Here is a 20,480-nt window from a genome sequence, read left to right as displayed (position 1 = left end):
TGCATGGTTCTTTTGAAAGGCAGATCACCCACAGTTACTTTCTGTAACTGCAAATAAGATTCACAAAGTGTTAGTCATAGGAAAACACTCCGAAGTGAGGAAAGGACAAAGATTACAGCTGTAATTTTATTTGTTTATTCATTCATTCATTCATTTTTGTTCATAGATGTAGCAAAATATTTTTTTTCTTTCTTGGTACTTTTGAGATAAGTTTAGTAACAGCTTTTAAATTATGATTATTTAGAGTTTTTTGAGAATAACGTAGGTCACAAGAGTCTATAAAGATGTTCCAGTCAAATAACTGTTGAAATGAAAATACTGTTATAGGAAAAAATATTTAATTTTAAAAAATAAATATAAAGTCCTGCATGGTTTTCTCAGCAGTTTATCATAAAAAAAAATTATACAGAATGTCTGATGGAATTATATAAAGAACACCCATATACTGATCACCATTAGTGGATTTATTAATTAATTTGTTGATCCCCTTCAAAGTAAGTTGAAGATACTTATACATTTTACCCCTACATATAGAATTTAACATTTCTTTATGGTTCTGTTTTTTATTTTGTTTTGTTTTTATTGTATACAGTGAAATGTGGGCATTTTGTTCATGTTGATCCATTTTAGGCCACCATATATAGTACAGGATTATGGATATCTGTTTTTGTCTGTCCATAGTTATATAAAACCAAATAACATAATAATTCTAGACTCTCTTTTAAAAAATAAAAATCTTTGATTATTATTTATTATTCAAGAATATCTGTTTGTGTAGGAAACAGTAATAAATACAGGACTATAAATTTTAGCTAGAAACTGTATTGGACTTTTTCTGATTGCCTTTAGGTTTCTGCTATAAAGTATCTTCTGTCAAGTTTGTCTGTTACTTGGGTTAAGGACAAGTTATAAGGGTGTGTATTTTGCCCAGGTTTTATTTCACCCAGTGGCTTTAAAGTTGATTTGGGTTATTTGATTTCATAGTTTGTGCAAATTTGGAAACACTCTTCAAGGTGGTAACTGCCCCCTACATTTTCTGGGACAGTAGGGATGTCATCCTTCTTCCAATTCTATACAAGCAGGGTGGGAGAAGTCAGGTCAGCAATTGGTTGGACATCAGGAAGCATCAAAATGGAATTTACTATTTTGAAATTTTTTTCCACACTTGTAAATAACAGCAAAGAAGGTGATAAAAAGGCAAAAAAAAAAAAAAAAAAAAAGACAGAAGTCTCAAATACTTCCTAGATTACCAGGAAATAGAGTAGGTAATCGGAAGGCAATAACTGCTGAGGAGAATGTTCCAAGACAACAGTAAATTCTGGTCATGCATAGATGTCTTCCTCCTCATCAAGTGAGATTTTAAGCTATCCAACTTTCTCAAGAATACTTCCTTTAAAATAACTTGTAGACTTAATCTAAATAAGCTTTTAGCAAAGCATTTTCAGTGGAAGAAATACCAGTCCTGTGAAACATTCGGTGAATAAATGGGAAATTCTGCATACCATACCTGGCTGTTGAAATTCATAATGCATATTTACACATTCTAACCTCTGGAAAGTTTTAGTAAAGGAGCCTGTTTAATGTTATTTTAACATATGTTTTTCTTGAAATTACTTGAACATGGAAACTTTTTTAATGGACTCTCATTCTTATTGTTGAAACTATTGTCCCAAGGAATCAAGCTTAGGGATTGTTGACCTAGATTAAAGTTGATAGAGCTTCCCTTTTAAACAGTTCATTATCCATTTTTGCTTTTGCGTTCAGGTATTTATTATTGCAAACTGGCAAGAGGGAAGGACCAAGTTTTACTTGTTTGTAATTTGATTGTGGTAGAATTGCAGGAGACCCTTTCTAGAGATCTATATAGAATGTAGTAGTTTATGAATTTTTACTTTACAAAGTATGATTTTAATGATACCCTACATCGGTGCTTCTCAAGCTGTTTATAGTCTTAAAAAAAATTATTGAGGTCCCCAAGGAGCTTTCATTAACATGGGTGTTAGTTATGGATATGAGAGTAGTTCAAAAAGTTTGTGAAAAAATAGAATTAAAAGATAATATGAATCTTTCCATGAACTTTCTGAAGTACTCTTGTATTTAGCATATTAGAAATTAAAAGTAAATAAACATTTAATAATTTTAGAATAACATTTAATAATTCCTTTAAAATAAGAATATTACTTGCTAACGTAAGTAACATTTTTAGTGAAAAATGTTTTAATGAAATACATGTTTCAAAAATATGGAGAAGAGTGGTATTGTTTCGCATCTTGAAGATGTCTTTATCTTCAAAATAATAATAGGAAACAGGATTCTCATATCTCTTCAGCATACAACCTATTATGATATTATTTCAGTTGAAGTATATAACAAGTTCTGGCCTCCCACAAATGTGAAGTTAGAAAGGAGAGGAGTTCTTTTCATAGCCTTTGCAGATAATTTGGGGTATTTTTTGATACTACACCAAAAATCAGGAAGTGGTACTTTCTTAAAGATTGGTTGCAATAATGAATCTGAAACCATAACAATGAACTTTCTGTATTTTGTTGAATTAAAATTGATTGATCCATCTTGCACTTTTAGTGGATCTTTTAGTCATGCATGATTTGTAATACATTGGTCATTTGAAAAGTACTGATTTTCTGACATGCAGGTCTTCTAAATGTTGACACATTCTATTGTGTGGTATCACACAAAACCAGAATATACCAATACCGAAAATTCACACTAATTTATGTCACCCATGAATTTCACAGAAAAGTCTGTTAAGTGTTGAGAAGCTCTCCATCTCATGCTGGCAGATGGAAGTTTTCCAGAATTCTGAGTTTTGCCTTAAAACTTTGATTTTATCATTGGCAAAAAAATGCTGCCAATTTTTCCTGAACTGAAAGATTCATTTCATTTGTTTTTGAGAAAATGTCTGACAGATACCAAAGCCTGAATAATTATAATTTGTCAGTCAGTCACACTTTTAAGTAAGAGTGTTGTCCCATGAAATAAGTGGCTACTTCAACTTACAACTCAAACAATTTCATGCGTGCCTTTTCCTCCAGACGGCCATCATTCTTCGGTAAGCAGCCAGAGTACTTTATGTTTATTTCCCATTTCATCATACGGAATATTAAAAAGACATGTACTCAAGATCCAACAGTAATACTTTTTATTGCTTCATCAAGAACATTTTATTCTTAAGTAAAACTGTTTTGGTTTTCATTTTGTTTGAATGTTATAGTATGTGGTGATGAAGAATACAGTGACCACCAGTTTGGTGCCAGGGTCTTGATTCTCGCCAAGACACCAGTTTTCCTCACCATTTGCTTCTGTGCTATCAGTCCTAATGTCAGCACAGTTAAAAATGCAAATGACAGCTTAATATTATTGTGAAAATAGTTTTGACTCAGTAAACACCGTAAAAACGTCTTGGAAGCCCCACCCCCATCCCACCCCACCCTCATGATCTGCAGATCAAACTTTGAGAACCACTATCCTAAGCAAATTAAACATGTTTTCAAACTGACACAACATGTCATCTGGTGAGCTTCTTTATCTTAAGTTTTAAGCTAGATATGAGGTCTTTTTCACCTTGGATTAACCTTTCACTCTGTTAAAATTGCCTTATTTTATCTCTTTGGAATTATAATTTATTTTAAGGTAAAACAGGTTAATGCTATTTCTCACCTTGCATCTTTTCAGAAACTCTCTTTGTGTCCCAAGTGAATTTTCTTTTCAGGACCAGATGTTCTTGTTAACTACAAGATTATCCTCTTGGAAGGTTGATAGCACCATATCTTAAAGCAGCTAATTGAGTTTCCGGTGGAAATTCAAATTGAAATTCCTTTATAATCCCTTAAATCTATACTTTTCATTTCATATAACAACTTTGATCAGTTGTCTAATATTAGTATCAGATACTAGACACTTTGTTAAGACAGATTCTAAGGTCATATCTAGGTTCACTGGAAAATAATATTGTGATTAGCAATAGTATAAGTACTGTTGCTGCTGCTGCTGCTACTACTACTACTACTACTACTACTACTGGTCAGTACTTACATAAATAGTACTTGGTATGTTCCAGGTGCTATTCTAAGCACTATACATGTAATCACTTACTTAATTCTAACAACAATCCTATGAGGTAAATGCTGTTATTATCCCCATTTTTCAGATAAGGAAATTGAAGCACAAGGAGGGTAAGTCATTTTCAATGTCACATGCTTCAGAAGGGGAGAATTTTTACAAGTGCATATATTTTGTTTAGGTAAGGACATGCATTAATTTTATAATGATGATTGATCAACTACTATGTCTTATAAATGCTGTGAACTGAGAAGAAAGTACTAAATCTGGAAGCCTGTGTATCCGTTTTAAAACTGTTTTAAAAGTTATCTATTTCCCCTCTGGCATTATTCAGAAGTCTTTCACATACAGTCACTGCTCTGAAAGATGTTTGCTATGTACACACATACCATTTGTTATACATAACATACATATAATAGATTTCAGTGACACATTGGGCATCTTCCCACAGCTAAATTATTTAAATTGAAAACTCTTTTAACCATTCTTTTATCTGTAAAACCTTGTAAGTTGATGCTTTGTCATCCTGACCTCTCCTGACTGGGAATTGATCACTGCTCATTTCTGCCCTCACTAGGAGAGCTGTATTCTTTTTCAGTGATCAAATCAGTATTAGAATATTCATCTACAAATCATAATTTTTCTTTGTGTCCCTTACCTGATCACTCCCTAACCCCCCTGGAGCTGTGTCATTATAATTTCGTTTGTTCCCAGATCTGTTGATATGTCTTTTACTTGTTATTCTAATTAAGTAGCTTCATTAAATATTATATAAACTGATGAATATGAATGTGAAAACACCGTTTTTATGTAAGCAAAGTTGAATACCTTGGAAAGAAACAAGGAGTGGGCTAGATTTGGCCTTGATTTATAATACTGTGCTCTTTCCTTTTTCCTCTTGCCACTTACAGTTCACTTAACTCCTCCTTAAGGAGAATCACACTTAATACATCTCCTTTGATTGTCTTTGTCTTTCCACTAGGGTTTAACTGTTGTTCACATACCTCAGGAGGCACTCTTTTTGATTCTCTTTTCTTTTATTCGTTCAGTTTATGAGTCAAAAACATCTAAATTATTACAAGGAATGTAAAAATAGTATATGTTAAAAGCTTCATAAGAATGAATTAGAGAATCTTTCTATAATGATATCCTTGGGGTCTGTTTCTGTGGGATAAATTTATAGCTGAAATTTCATTTTAATGATATGTCAGTTATTTAGTAATGAATTCTACCTTAGTATGGTTTAAGACAAATGCATAAAATACTATAATAGAGTTCAGCTATAGCATAATTTTACCTTGTTAGAAAAACTCTCAAAGAAGCTTCCTTCAGTATTAAACATAATATTCTACTTTCTTTGTGATTATTTTTTATGTTTTTAAAAACTTACAACATGGAGATAGTTCAGTGTTCTGGTTAGATGCAGAGATATGAATTAGACATACTAAATATGCATCCCATTTCTGTGACCTGCAAGATGTTAGAACTTGAGCACTTTATGTTGCCTTTTAAAGAAACTAAATTTCCTTGTTTCTAAGCTGGAGGCAATAATTTCTGCTACATACAGCTTGTAAGAATTATATAATACATACAGCTGTGTAAGATATATATACATACAGCTGTGTAAGATATATATATAAATTGTTTAGCTTCCTACCTGGCATATTGTGAGCCCTCAGATAATTGTTAACCACTATATATGCAGTTTCCCCCTCGTTGAAGATCTGGGAACAAAGTACTTTGCTTAACATAGTACTGTATTTTCATTTTGTTTTCTACTGAGAAGAAGTACAGTGCTTTATTCTGGGTCTATAAATTGGAATATTGACATTTATTTTGTACTTTATTTATTTTTATTTGATAACTCCAGACTTTATTTAACACTCTATCCTTTAGCAAAATCCAATTTCTCTTGAGAATTAGACTAAATTTCAAACTCAAACTTCAATCATTGTTAGAAATTTAATTTGAGATCTCTTGTGTTGCCTGATATCTTCAATTGCAAAGTTGGGTCTGAAATTTATAAAAACTTTAGTTTTTTACCCCTTTTTTAAAATGTGAATGCTTAATGTAATGCTCACCAAGGATCTAGACCTGTCTTAAGGCTATCTATTCATCCATGCCATGCTTAAATGTCAGTGTCTAGTTATTCTGGGAAATGTCATGTGCATCATTAATCCTGCTTTAATTGTGGTCAGTTATTACCTATATAGAGGGAGTATAACCTCTATACACTAGCAAATGTTGACATAAAATATGCAAACTAAGATTATGATAGTAGTTTGTAAGAATATAAGTCAATATAAGGAAAATGTAAATTTAGTAGGAGAAATTATAGTGCTTACTTATTTAATATTCTCACTGAACAGCAGTTGTACATAACAATAGGTATCTAAGATTTATGTATATACTAATTTTTTTAAAAAATTGGACTGGAAAACAGTAGAACATAAACTAAATGGGGATTATTGCTGTTAAAATTCAGAATACTAACCAGAACAAAAGTATTTGTAATGTGGTAGAGAGAATTCCTAAGGAGATTCAAATTCCGGATAGATTCATTCAAACTGTGCCAGCAAGGTCATTCTATAAGAAATCTCTCAGGTGACTCTACTGTTTCATGGCATCCAATCTACCCCCACCACTGTTACCAAATTAAGAAAGTCTTGTCAGGGGTTTAAATCACCATACTGGCCAGCGGTCTACCTGCGCCCCCCCAGTCCCCTTCAAAAAGAAAGTCTGTGTGCCTGCATACTCTCATTTATTATTTTATGTATGTATGCAGTATGGTTTTTGTTGTTGTTTTGTTCTCTCTCTCTCTCTGTTTGTGTGTGTGGTTTTTTTTTTTTTTTTTTTTTTTTTTTTTTTTTTAAAAAAAAATTTTTGGTTTTTGAAAAAAAAACCCTTTTTTTTTTTTTTTGTTTTAAAAAAAAATTTTTGGTTTTTGAAAAAAAAACCCTTTTTTTTTTTTTTTGTTTTAAAAAAAAATTTTTGGTTTTTGAAAAAAAAACCCTTTTTTTTTTTTTTTGCTTTCAAATAAAGATTTTGGTCTATGGAAAAAGAACCCATTCATTCTTTCTTCTCCTTTTCTTTTCCCTTTCCTTTTAATCCCATCCCATCCCATCAAAGCAAGTGAGCACATGGTTGGTCTCTGATTTACACTTGATAAAAGTTACAGGTATTAGTACTTCCAAAGGAGAAAACCTAAGCCAAGTGAAAGTTAGGAGCAGGGACTTAGCATGCTCGTGGTCCAGATGTGCAGTGCACAAGTGTGCTTCATCTAAGGAGATGCCATTTTCATCCAGATACAGAGTTATTTAGATGTGAACACAGAGATGAGAAGATTTCAGGCCCGCCAGCTAAGTCCTGATGCAGCTGCGGAGTGCCCTCTATTGCGTAAACCTATACCAGTGCATGTAGTCATCCCATTTGCACACTCAGAATTCTGAGCATGCAGATGTTCACTCCCTGGTACACACTTTTGTGACTGCACTTTGGGCATTCCCTGAGATTGATTCTCCCTCTCTTGGCAGTCCATTTTCACCCCAACTCCAAAGCTGACACAGTCACTTATGGGAGGGAGAGGTCTGGAGAAGGAATGTGTGCATTGCGTCTCTGTTTCCGAAGGTTTGTGTGAGAGGGTCAGAATGTGGGTGCATGCAGATATGGAGCTAAGGCTGCTGCTTTCTTGGGCTCAGTAAAGTTCCTCTGTAAAACTGTTCAGGTTGTGCAGCGTTTTTATTTGAGAAAGGAGAGTAGGGTTTTTTTCCTAATTTTTATAAAGGTACTGCAAAAGCTGATGGTGGCCCTGGAACAGCCCCGTAGGTAATGGGCCTTGACAGTGCTTCTCAAAGTGTTATCTAGAGTCTTTGGCAGTTCATCACGTCATCTTTTGGAAGGTTGGCATTTTTTTAGGAAAGACAAAACAGAACATAAACTGCTTTTCAGTATTTTGAAATATAGATTAAGCATGATTTTTTTTTTTTTTTACTAGTACCTTTTTTTAGTTAGTATGTTCTCCAATATTACCGAAGTGCTACACGGAGTGGGCTCTGTCAGTTTATCTTGGCTAACATTTAAATTCAACTATTTATTATTATTTATGCCAGTTAAATTTGCAGTTTTGTTCTTACATTATATCCCCAATTTACAAAAGCAGATCATTTTGAAGTATTTAAAGTGAAAGGAGTAATGTTGAATTATTGCATCTTAAAATAACATTTTAAATATCAGTAGTTAATAGTTCTCTGGTACAAATATGAAATGTGACTCTGAGTATTACAAATAAATCTATGATATGTGATTTTACAGAAGCTGCCAAGAAACAAAAATGTAAAAAGACCAAGTTTGATGATGTGTACCTGAATTGGATTTTGTTAGACTAGTGATTTCTTTTCCCTTGTGTTTTGTCTGTCATGAAACTTTAAGAAACCTAAAACATTCAAAGTATTTGTGTTTTATTCAGTGTAGTTCTTTTTGGCAAACCAGTCATGTGTTTCACTATGAAATCGGTTAATTGTGTCTTCATTGGTGGAAAAAAGAAACTAAAATTATAGAAGCATTATTCATAGTTCTACTTAAGCAGAAGTATGTGCAAGTGACAAAATTGGTAATATGCTTGTAAATCCAGCTGCAAAGTTAAATATAGTGTTTGAAGAAACACTATAAACTATTACCAGAACTCCACGATTAGAGAGTACTTGTTGGCTGTCATGTCACATTAATGATTTGCCATATTGAGTGTGGTGGGATTTGTTTTCAGCTAAAAATTTTTATGTATATAGTAGGAATTAACTTTTATGTATGTGAGGTATAAATAGGGGAGAGAAGTGATAAATGATTTTTTGTTCTTTTTATTACTAAAAACATTGCTGGAGAATGAGTTTTTCCTCTTAGAAAATACTACGCTGTTCCAATTTCTTTAATTTTTTTATTCATGCTATTCAAAAGACAAGTGTCCCACTGCATTCTTCTTTTTCTGTTAGTGGCCCTTTGCTCCTCCTTTTAAACTTTAGAATCAGCATGTCATATGTCATTACCAAAAAAACCAAAATAAAACAAAAACCAAAGAAAACCAAATTTAGGATTATGACAGGAATTTCATTGAATGTATTGATGCTAACTCCCCCAACAAATTGGCCTATTATTGTTTTTCTGTCATTCCTGAACCATGGAGTAGACAACAGGTTTATTCCCTATTCTAACAGGTGGATTTTTCTCCCCTGTCTCCTTCTTTTAAGTTCACAGGCTTATGCTGATACCTGTTTCAGCTCCCACCTTGCAGTAATCCAAAGTGTAGTTTCCTTTTTGGTCTATAATTTCCAAAGCTCTAGATTTCTGGTAAGAGTCCTCCAGATTTGTCTTTGCTTCCACATTTGCTTCCCATTCAGGTTCATATTCTAGCTCATTTGTTTTACCCTGGAATTTACTTGAGAAATTATTTTAAAAGTGTGATAATGTAGTTGTAATTTATCAAACAATTAGTGTTTTCAGAGTTGTTTTAGATTATCTAAATCTTTTATACTATGGAAAATGTTACTCCTTTTGAGTTTTTATTATTCATTTTTTCCTTATTGATTCCCTTTAATTTTTAACAATATATTTGTCTTTCATTCCTTATTCACCAACTTTACTCAGTGTCATTGCCTACCCCTCCACCCCACCCCACCCCCGCCTTCTCCGGTTTTCTGTCAGGTATACCTTTACTTTTCTGTTGTTCAAATTAGTAGCATTTATATTCTTTTCTACAACCATATATATTTCTTCCATGCTTTGTGTATAACTATGCCACATTTTAGTTTACTTGATAGTTTGGCCCAAATGTTCCTGTACAGCTTTTGGTATTTCATTAAGTTTCTGATAGCTTTTCTTTTTTGTTGCCATTATTATTAGTAATAAAAGAATACTGTGTCGTCACTATATCCTCAAGATTATCTAATTATGTGGCTGTATGTGTGAATTTTCTTTTTTAAAATTAAATGTTTAGTTTTAATTGACAAATAATATATATTTATGGGTACAATGTGATATGTTGATATATGTATACCTTGTGGAATGATTACATAAAGCTAATTAACATATTTATTACTTCACATACTTTTTTTTTGTAGTGAAAACATTTAAAATCTGTTCTTTTAGCAAATTTGAAATACACAAATAACTTACGGATGACCCCAAAAAAAATAGAACAAAGAAATACATGATAGATTATTATTAACTATGGCCACCGTGGTATGCAATGAATTTCAGAAATTTACTCCTGTTGAACTGAAACTTTGTACCCTTTGGTTAGCATCTCCCCATTCCTCACCCTCACCTTCACATCCATCCCCCTCCCCCTGGTAACCACCATTCCACACTCTACTTCTGAAAGTTTGACTTTTTAAAATTCCACGTATAAGTGATATCATGCTGAAAAAAGAGACAAATGCTTTCATTTGCAACAATATGCTAAGTGATTACCCTTTTTAAGGGGAAGCCCTCTTTTGTTCTAAGCTCTCTTCTTTCTCCTGTTCCAATCTACAATTGCTAAACAGTAATCCTGTTTGATAGGACTGCTCTCTAGTTGTCAATCTGGGAGTTCCATTACCATTATCTTGACTCTACTTTTTTCTGTTTCATGATTTTCCCATTATTTTGCTGGAAAATTGCCTACAAAAGATATTGTGGGGAAGTAAAATTTCTTATTTGCTAAAGTCTGTAAATAATCTGTCTGTATACTTGATTGATGATTTTGTCAAGTTTTATAAAATTCAAGGATGAAAATTATCACCCACTTTAGAAGCCATTGCTCCATTATCTTCTAGTAGCCCTGGTCAAGTTAATAGAGAAGTCTGATGCTAATCTATTTTCAGTCCTACATAGATACCTGTTTTTTCTGTAGAAGTTTTTAGAATTTTTTTCTTTATTTTCGATATTGTCTAATTTCCCAGCGGTTTGTATTGGTGTTTGCCTGTTTGCCTTCAGTGGACCCTTTTAGTTGGAAGACTTTGTGCCATTTATTTCTGGTAAATTTTCTTCCTCTACTCTTAAAAAATGTCCTTTTGGGACTTCTTTTGGTAAGATTGTACTAAGATTGATTTTGCAGAATGAGATTGTCAGCTGTTCTTTTGTTTTGACTTTTTCAGCCTGGGATATAGAATTTAACAGAAAAGCAAAGTCTATATAGGGTAGGAACAGTTATCAAAATATTTCTGTACAACTTTTCTTTTGCCCTTGGATTCCTTACAGAGTATTTATTCGCTATTGACTATTCCACAAAAGTATACAAGTGCTGGAGTTATGATGCCACATTCTTGCAACATGAATTGCCTTTAATATATATGTTCCAGAAAAATTTACAGAAACAGTCTGTATTCTTAAAGTAATTGTACAAATGTTCAACTCCCCTGAGTTTTGAACCAAATTGCATAATCAGGGATATAACATCATCCCTGGAAGTAGACGGCACCATATCTAGGTATACTTGAAGATCTCTTTCTTGGAAAGCAGAATCCAGAAAGTCCATTTCTCCTGAGTTACTTTTCTCACTTATTTTTTTCTCTATTTTTGTCGTTTTGTCATTTCTTCTTTTTGGTTTAAGTTTTCAAAGGTTTCCTCACCTTTATATCATCATATCTTTATTTTCTCCTCAGCCTAAAAGGAAAAATAAATCATTGCCTTTTTACATTCTCAATTTTTTTTAATTCACTTTTCAAATATTGTACAGAGGTAAAAATAAAGGGGTAGTAAAAAAATTATTAAGAATTTAAACATAGCAGGCCGGCCCGGTGGCGCACTGCTACAGTGCGCCGCTTGGGAGTGCAGTGGCGCTCCCGCCGAGGGTTCGGATCCCACATACAGACCGCTTCCTGCTCACGGGCTGAGCGAGGTGCAGGCGCAGCACCGAGGGTTGCAATCCCGTTGCCGGTCCCAGTCCGGTGCGGGCGCGACACTGAGGGTTGCGATCCATTGCCGGACACGAAAAAAGACAAAAAGGAAAAAAAAAAGAATTTAAACATAGCAAACCCACCTTTTTTTCCATAATTCCATATTTTCTTGGTTTTGAAGATGTACATATATATGGTTCTAGCTCACTGTTGCTTTTGGTTTTTCATTTTGCACTTTCATCATCAAAGTATTTTGAAAATTTATTGTCAGCTCAAAATTTTTTTGAAGAGAGGATACCGTTTTTGCCCCACAGTTGCAAAACACTTTCAATTTTAGATTTGGAAATATCAATTCAAATTGTTAATCTGCTCTGTTTTTTTTTTTTTTTTTTTCCTTTTTTCTTTTTTCATTTCTACATCATCTATTCCTTCCACTTACCTTTGTGTGTACATTTGCCTTTAGCATGTTCATACAAATCATAGTATGTAACTTTTGGTACATAGATATGTAAGATGAAAGAATATCATCTCTGGTCCTTTTAGCAAAATGGAGTGGTCCAAGGTCTTGTCCCAAAATATTGTGTGGTGAAATCCTGTTGAATGACTTATTGGACAGGAATATCATATTTCTTTTCTGTCTTTAGAAATATTGTTTTCCCTCTGTCCTTAGAAATATATTTTCTTGCATCAGTTCTTGAATTTAAGAAACATATAGAATATCACCTGAAGACAAATAGTCCGAAATTTCACTTGTGTGATCCATTTTATTATTATCATCTAAAGTGCTATTATCTGTCTTTGCATTCAGCTTCTGATCTAATAATGGTTAAATGACTTCCTCTGTCAATTTTCTTCTCTGGGCAAAAATTTAAAGTTTTTGAAATTTTAACTGTGTTTAAATAGAGTCAAAAAAGAAACTCCAAAGATGGTGTCTTCAGACTTCTTTTAAACTTTCTTGAGAGCTGGCTGGTGAGCTCAGTTGGTTAGAGCGCAGCCTTATAACACCAACAAACATCACAGGTTTGGATCCTCATATGGGCCAGCCACCAAAATAAATAAGTAAATTAAATACACTTTCTTGAAAGGTGTTGTGTAATACTTTGAACAATACAATACAAAAACTGAAGGATGGTACAATAGTGATCATTCATTTCATTCTTGCATTATCCTTCTAGGCAATTACCTCATTTTACATTTTTTGAATTAATCTAATCTTTTTCAACAGATAAAAATAATTGATGTATAATGATGAAATAATTACTAGGATAATGAATAGCAGTATATTTCAAGGTATAGGAAAAAAGATGGCTAGGATCTCATAATGTATGGGTACAGTAGAACCATAAGATACTTGCAAGTAAGAATGTATTTTATTCTATAAAAAAAAAAAGATAAAATTTGTCTTTGATTTGGAAGACTGCTAACAACAAAAAAAAAATAGTCATGAAATAACAATCCTTACAAATAGTTAGAACTATTGAAAAAGTAAACTCAAAAACCAAAATCAAATCCAGTGGATTCTGCTGTTATATCAAGAAACGAGGATGGAATATCTTTTTACCTTTTTTGAAGATGCTTCATTAAGGTTTGGTTTTCATTTTTAAGTTTTTTTGTTATTGTTCTTGTTTTTAATGTTCTCTGCGTTATTTCCCCCTCACAAATTAAGGGTTTTTCCCCCCTCCCTTCCTTCTTCTCTCTCTCCTTTTCTTCTCCCTTTCCCTACCCATTTCTCTCCCCCGTTATCTCCCTTCTGTACCTCTCTCACCCTCTGTTCTTCTCTCCTCCTCCCTCTTTTTTTCTTTCTTTTTTTCTTTTTCTTTTCTCTTTCTTTTCCCCCCTCCCTCCCTCCCTCCTTCCTTTTTCCTCTCCATATTTGCTCTTATGTCTGGTAATTGCTGTCTTTTTATGTGAGTAGTTAAGAATGTAGGGATAGTTTATTTTAGGTTTGGTTATTTGTCTCCTTTACTTTGTATATACGTAGTATGTTTTTCCAACATGCTCTGCTCCTAGATTGAGAAATCTGATAGAGACTTAATAGTACTTGCATAGGGCATGTTGATTGAAAGTGTCAGTCTAGGGTGGGTGGGAAGAGAACTGCCTATCAAGCTGTAGGCTCCTTAATGTAATGATGAGAAGGGGTTTATTCTGGATGTTAACACCCACAAGAGAAGTCTTACCACTTCTCAGTTAATCGGGGCATCTTCCTTGGAAACGAACCTGTGTTCCTGGAAGGGATGTTGTTAAATACTAAAATACTGGGCCTGGCTGTTTAAAGTCCTTCTCAGGGGAGTGGAGAGTCAGAGTGCATACTCATTGAATTGCTTTTTCTGTGTGTAAACTTACACTTAGTCTGCTGATTTAAGCCCTGTTTTTCACTCCTACCCTTTATCCTGGTGGTTACCAACTTCACTCGAGCTACCTTGTAGTATTTTCTGGATTATGACCTCCTCTGTTCATTTTATTTCTTAATTATTTGCTTTCCTGTCTTCCTGAAATAAGTTAATATCTTCTCCTTCTCTCCTTCACTATTTTGGGTTTTTCCATTCTGTCTTTATATCATCATTACTGTAAAGGACAGAAAATCAATGCATTTTCTTAGTGTGTAATATTCTGAAACATACATATTAACAGGCAGCATCAAATTCTATCAAACATTTAAAGAAGATTGAATAATAGTTCTTTTCAAACTTTTTCAAAAAACTGAAGAGGAAGGAATACTTCCAAACTTATTTTATGAGACCAGCATCACCCTGATACCAAAGCCAGACAAAGACACTACAAAAAAAGAAAACTACAGGCCAATATTCCTTATGAACACAGATGCAAAAATTCTTAGCAAAATACTAGTAAAAACAAAAGGGAACAGCACATTAAAAAGATTATTTACCGTGATCAAATGAGATTCATCCCAGGGATACAAGGATGGTTCAACATGTGTAAATCAGTAAATGTGATATATCACATTATCAGAATGAAGTTCAAAAACCATATGATCATTTTAATAGATGCATAAAAAGTATTTGACAAAATTCAGCCTTTTATGATAAAAACTCTCACTAAGCATACAGGGTACTTCAAAAAGTTTGTGAACAAAAATAATTAATATGAATCTTTCCATGAACTTCTTAAAATAACCTTGTAGAAATAATATGCCTCAGCATAATAAAGTTCGTATATGACAAGACCACATCTAACATCATACTCAGCAGTGAAGCTAAAGTTTTTCCTTTAAGATCAGGAACAAGACAAGGATGCCCACTCTTGCCATTTCTGTTCTATATAGTACTGGAAGTCCTAGCCAGAGCAATTAGGTGAGTGAAAGAAATGAAAGACATTCAGATTGGAAAGGAAGAAGTTAGATTGTCTTTCTTTGCAGACAACATGATATTGTACATAGAAAACCCTAAGACTCCATGAGAAAATGTTAGAACTAATAAATAAATTCAGCCAGAATTGCAGAATACAAAATCGACATACAAAGTCAGTAGTGTTTCTATACACTAACAGCGAACTATCTGAAAAATCAAGACAACAATCCTGTTTATAATAGTTACAAAAACAATAAAATACTTAGTAATACATTTAACCAAGGAGGTGAAAGATCTTTGCACTGAAAACTATAAACCATTTGTGAAAGAAATTGAAGAAGACCCAAATAAATGGAAAAATACTCCGTGTTCACAGATTAGAAGAACTTATGTTGTTAAAATATCTATACTCCCTGAGTAATCTACAGATTCAGTGAAATTCCTGTCAAAATATCAATGACATTCTTCACAGAAATAGAAAAAAAAATTCTAAAATTTGTGCAGAACTGTAAAAGGCCCCTAATAACCAAAGCAATCTTGAACAAAAACAAAACCAGCTGACTTCAAAATATACTATGGAACTATAGTAACCAAAATAGTGTGGTAATGACATAAAAACAAACACAGACCAATGGAACAGAATAAAGAGCACAGAAATAAGTCTAGGCATTTACAGCCAACTGATTTTTAACAAAGGTGCCAAGACCACAATGGGAAAAGGACAGTTTCTTAAATAAATGGTATTGGGAAAACTGAATATTCACATGCAAAATAATGAAATTAGGCCCTTATCTTACATCACATATAAAAATCAACTCAAAATGGATTGAAGACTTAAATGTAAGACCTGAAACTATGAAACTCCTGGAAGAAAATGTATGGGAAAAGTTCCATAACATTGGTCTGGGCAGTAATTTTTTTGGATGTGACCTCAAAAGCACAGGCAACAGAAGCAAAAATAGACAAATGGGATTATATCAGATTAAAAAGCTCTGCACAGCCAAGTAAATAATCAATAGAGTGAAGAGAAAACCTACAGAATGGTAGAAAATTTTTGCAAACAGTATGTCCGATAAGGGGTTAATGTGCAAAATATATAAGGAATTCAATTTGATAGCGAAGGAACAATCCAGTTTAAAAATGGGCAAATGACCTGAATACACATTTCTCAGAAGACATGCAAATGTCCAACAGGTGTATGAAAAAAATGCTCAATATCACTAATCATGAGGGAAATCTAAATTAAAACCATAATGAGATAATACCTGTTAGAATGGCTGTTATCAAAAATATGAAGATAACAAGGGTTAGTGGGGATGTGGCGAAAAGGGAACCCTCACACACTCTTGATGGGAATGTAAAGCAGTACAGCCATTACGGAAAACAGTATGGAGGTTCCTCAAAAAATTAAACAGAACGTATGACCCAGAAATCCCACTACTGAGTATATATCTAAAGGAATTGAAGTCAGTGTGTGAAGGAGATATCAGCATTTCCATGTTCATTGCAGCATTATTCGCAGTAGCCAAGATATGGAATCAACCAAGTGTCCATCAGTGGATGAATGGACAACAAAATGTGGTATATGTACACAATGGAGTACTAGTCAGCCATAAGAAAAGATGGAAGTTCTGTCATTTGTGGCAACGTTGATGAACCTGGAGGATATTATGTTAAGTGAAATAAGCCAGGTACAGAAAGACAAATACCACATGAAAGTGCTCATGTGGAATTTTAAAAAGTTGATCTCATAGAAGTAGAGACTAGAATGATGTTTACCAGGGCTGTAGAGGTTGAGGAAAGGGTTGGAGAGATGTTGGTCAGAGGAGACAAAATTTTAGTTAGGAGGAATAAGTTCAGGAGATGTACTGTACTATGCAGTAACTATAGTTAACAGTATGTTACATTCAGTGGTAAAGTGTTCTCACCACAAAAATAATAACTGTGAGGTAATTCATATATTAATTAGCTATATTTAGTAATTCTATAATGTATATATACTTCAAAACAATGTGTTATACATGGTAAATACAATTTTTCTGTGAATTAAAAAAATTGATTTTTAATTTTTAAAAATAAAAACCTCTGTTATAGTTTTTCCTCCCACCAGTGTTTTAAGTTACTGTTTTCATGGTTACCCAAATATTACATTTTTTGCCAGTTTAAATTATATAAAATACCCCTCTTTTGTTCTAATGTATAATGTTTTATAGGTGACTAGCAAGAGTCACCATTTTCCCCTTTTGAGTTTTTTGTTATTTCGTAGTTTTCTATGAATTGTTTCTTTCTTTGTGTTGTAAAACCTCAGGTTTTTAAAACAATTTTCGTAGGACCTTTATGCAGTATAGATATGACTTTTAGTCACATTTGCTGCAAATATCTTAGTCTTCTGTTTTCAGTCTGAATTTAATGTTTATTTTATAATTTATATTTTATTTATTTGAATATTTATTTGCTTCAGAGGTTTCTAAACATTGATGTAATAAAAAAAGTTATTAGCTCTGCAGACAGCTTACATTAGGTAGGAGTTTTTTAGTTTTGTTTTACTAAACTTTCTAAAATTAATTTTTTTGGAACACTTTTGGGAAGTAATTTAATAGTGCTTATTGAGAGCCAAGAAATTGTCTTTGTGTTTTGATCCTCTTCTTAGAAGACTTAATTAAAGGGAAGAATAAAGTTTGTTTGGTGTTTTGAAGTAAGCAAATTCTTATTTTATCAAATGTTTAAAATATAAAAGTCAAGTAAAATATTTTTTGTCTTCCAGATTATTGTTCAGTTGTAACGATTGTGGACCAGACAAATGTAAAGTTAACATGCCTGCTCTTTAGTGGAAACTATGAAGCCCTTCCAATAATTTATAAAAATGGAGATATTGTTCGCTTTCACAGGCTGAAGGTATAATTCCTACTGTCTAGAACACATATTTGTTTGAAGAGAACCATGTATTGTTCACTAGAGCAAGTTAGCGCTAATTATGTGCTGCTTTGTTAGAACATGACATCAAACATTTCAGGAGATAAGAAGTGTAAATAGTATCAGACTTTAAATAATTTATAGTGGGAAACCTCTTTGTTTGAAACTGCCTGTCCTTCCCCAGAAATGTATTAGATGCCATGATTCAGACTAGTTGTATTAGTCTATTTCTGTTGCTTATAACAAAATACCTGGAACTGGGTAATTGTTAAAGAAGATGAAATTTATTGCTTACAGTTTCAAAGGCCAGGAAGTCCAAAGTCCAGGGAACATATCTGGTGAAGGTGTTGGTCGTGACAGTGACATAGGAGTCTCACACGGCAGAATGGCTGAGAAGAGAGAAAGATAGCTTCTCATGTGCTATCCTCTAAAAGCCCTCAGAACCACGCCTGTGACCACCATTAAACCATCAACTTATTATTCCATTAACTAGGGCATGGTCCTTATAATCTAATCACCTCTTCAAGGTTCTGCCTTTTGGGCCAGCCCGGTGGCGCACTGCTACAGTGCGCCACTTGGGAAGTGTGGCGGCGCTCCCGCCGAGGTTTCGGATCCCACATGCAGACCGGCCGCTCACTGGCTGAGCGAGGAGCGGGGGCAACACCGAGGGTTGCGATCCCGTTGCCGGTCCTGGTCCAGTACGGGCGCAACACTGAGGGTTGCGATCCGTTGCCGGTCACGAAAAAAGACAAAAAGACAAAAAAAAATTAAAAAAAAAAAAAAAAAAAGGTTCTGCCTTTCAATTACCATAATAGGGTTTCCCATCCTCAACAGTTACAGTGGGGATTAAGCTTCAGTGACTTTGGGGGGCCATTGAGTCCACTGCACTAGTTCTATTCTGTTTTCTCACTTCCAAATATAGGTTGATGCTGTAAAAGTTTTTCTTGTAGAGTTTGATAAAGAACATTTGGTTTTGTATTTTTTTTTTTTAAGCCTTAGGTCAACAACAGAATTGTACAAAGATGAGGAGATTATATTATTCTTTCCTGTTTATTGTATTAATTTAAGTGCAATGAAAACATTGAGCTATTAAGTATAAAATCAAATTAAGTTAATCTTTATTTATGAGAAATGTGTTACAATATGAACAGGTACTTTTAAAATTATGCTTCCAGTTAAATTAAGTGTAAAAAAACCTGTTAAGGCAGAGCTATTAATTAGTATGTGTTTCTTTAAATAAGAATTTTAGAACTTAAGTTTGCAAAGGATTGTTGTTTCCTCAAAATTATTATCCTGTTGCTGTAATATTTTTTAATTGAGCTTTTTTTTTTAATTGCCACAAAATAATTGTACGTATTTATGAGGTATGTGTGACATTTCGATACATATTTACAGTGATCAAATCAGGATAATTGGCATATTTGTCACTTCATAATTGAAGTTTTTTTGTTCAATGCAATTTTTAAACTTTCCTTTGGGAATTACTACATGATGCTCTGGACATTCAGATGAGACAGCACAAAGGCCCAACTTACAAAGTACCTCACCTCACAAGAGACCACATCCTAGAGTAAAGCCCACTCTAAACAAGTTCTATCAAAGCCTTTAACAAGTTCTACAGAGAAGACAGAGTTTGCAGGGTGAGTCCCACCAAGGTAGAAAGACTTTGGGAAACACCATGGGCTGTCCGTAGATTCTCCCTAACAAAGCATAAAATCAGGCCTTTGTGAGTTTATGGTGATCAGCTGGCAGCTGGAAAGCCACCAAAAACAAAAATCAGTGTCCATCAGAAGAAGGTAACATAATTCAGAGTCTTTACAAAGTAGCATCCATGTCTAGTAAAAAAAAAAAAAACTACATATAAAAATGAAAAAATATTACCCATAGTCAATTAAAAAAGTATACATTTCTGACAGACTTCACAGTGACCCAGATGTTGGGTTATTAAACAAAAATGTTAAAGCAGTAATATAAATATTTTCAGAGAATTAAGCAAAATTTGTTCAGTAAATTAAAAGAAAATGTTAAATGAACGAAAAGATAAGAAATTTTAGCAGAGGAGGGGAAACAAATTTTTTTTAAAAAGTAGAAATTCCATAATTGAAAAGAACAACAAGTGAAATTAAAAATCTCCTGGATGGGCTAAAGAGCAGATAAGATGTGTCATATGAACTTGAAGATAGATCAGTAGCAGTTATCTCATCTGAAGGAAAAGGATTAAATAAAAATGAATAGACCCTAAGGGACCTGTGGAACAATATCAAATGGTGTAACATGTAATTTGAGATTTCAGGAAAAGAGAATGTGAATA

At 33.4% G+C, this 20,480-nt stretch overlaps 1 protein-coding gene across 1 annotated transcript in view; it reads left to right on the top strand.

Annotated features, from left to right (window-relative positions):
• The window catches only part of POT1 (protection of telomeres 1), a 112,833-nt gene that overhangs the window by 47,468 nt on the left and 44,885 nt on the right, over nucleotides 1-20,480 (top strand). The window contains exon 6 of the mRNA XM_008585723.1: nucleotides 18,021-18,151. Within this exon, the coding sequence (XP_008583945.1) occupies nucleotides 18,021-18,151 (131 nt within the window). The remainder of the gene's footprint in view (nucleotides 1-18,020; nucleotides 18,152-20,480) is intronic.

This window comes from Galeopterus variegatus, unplaced genomic scaffold (genome assembly GCF_000696425.1).
Source record: "Galeopterus variegatus unplaced genomic scaffold, G_variegatus-3.0.2 Scaffold107, whole genome shotgun sequence".
Taxonomy (NCBI): Eukaryota; Metazoa; Chordata; class Mammalia; order Dermoptera; family Cynocephalidae; genus Galeopterus; species Galeopterus variegatus.
The sequence above is the reverse complement of the archived record's forward strand: the minus strand, read 5'-3'. Positions and strand labels throughout refer to the sequence as shown.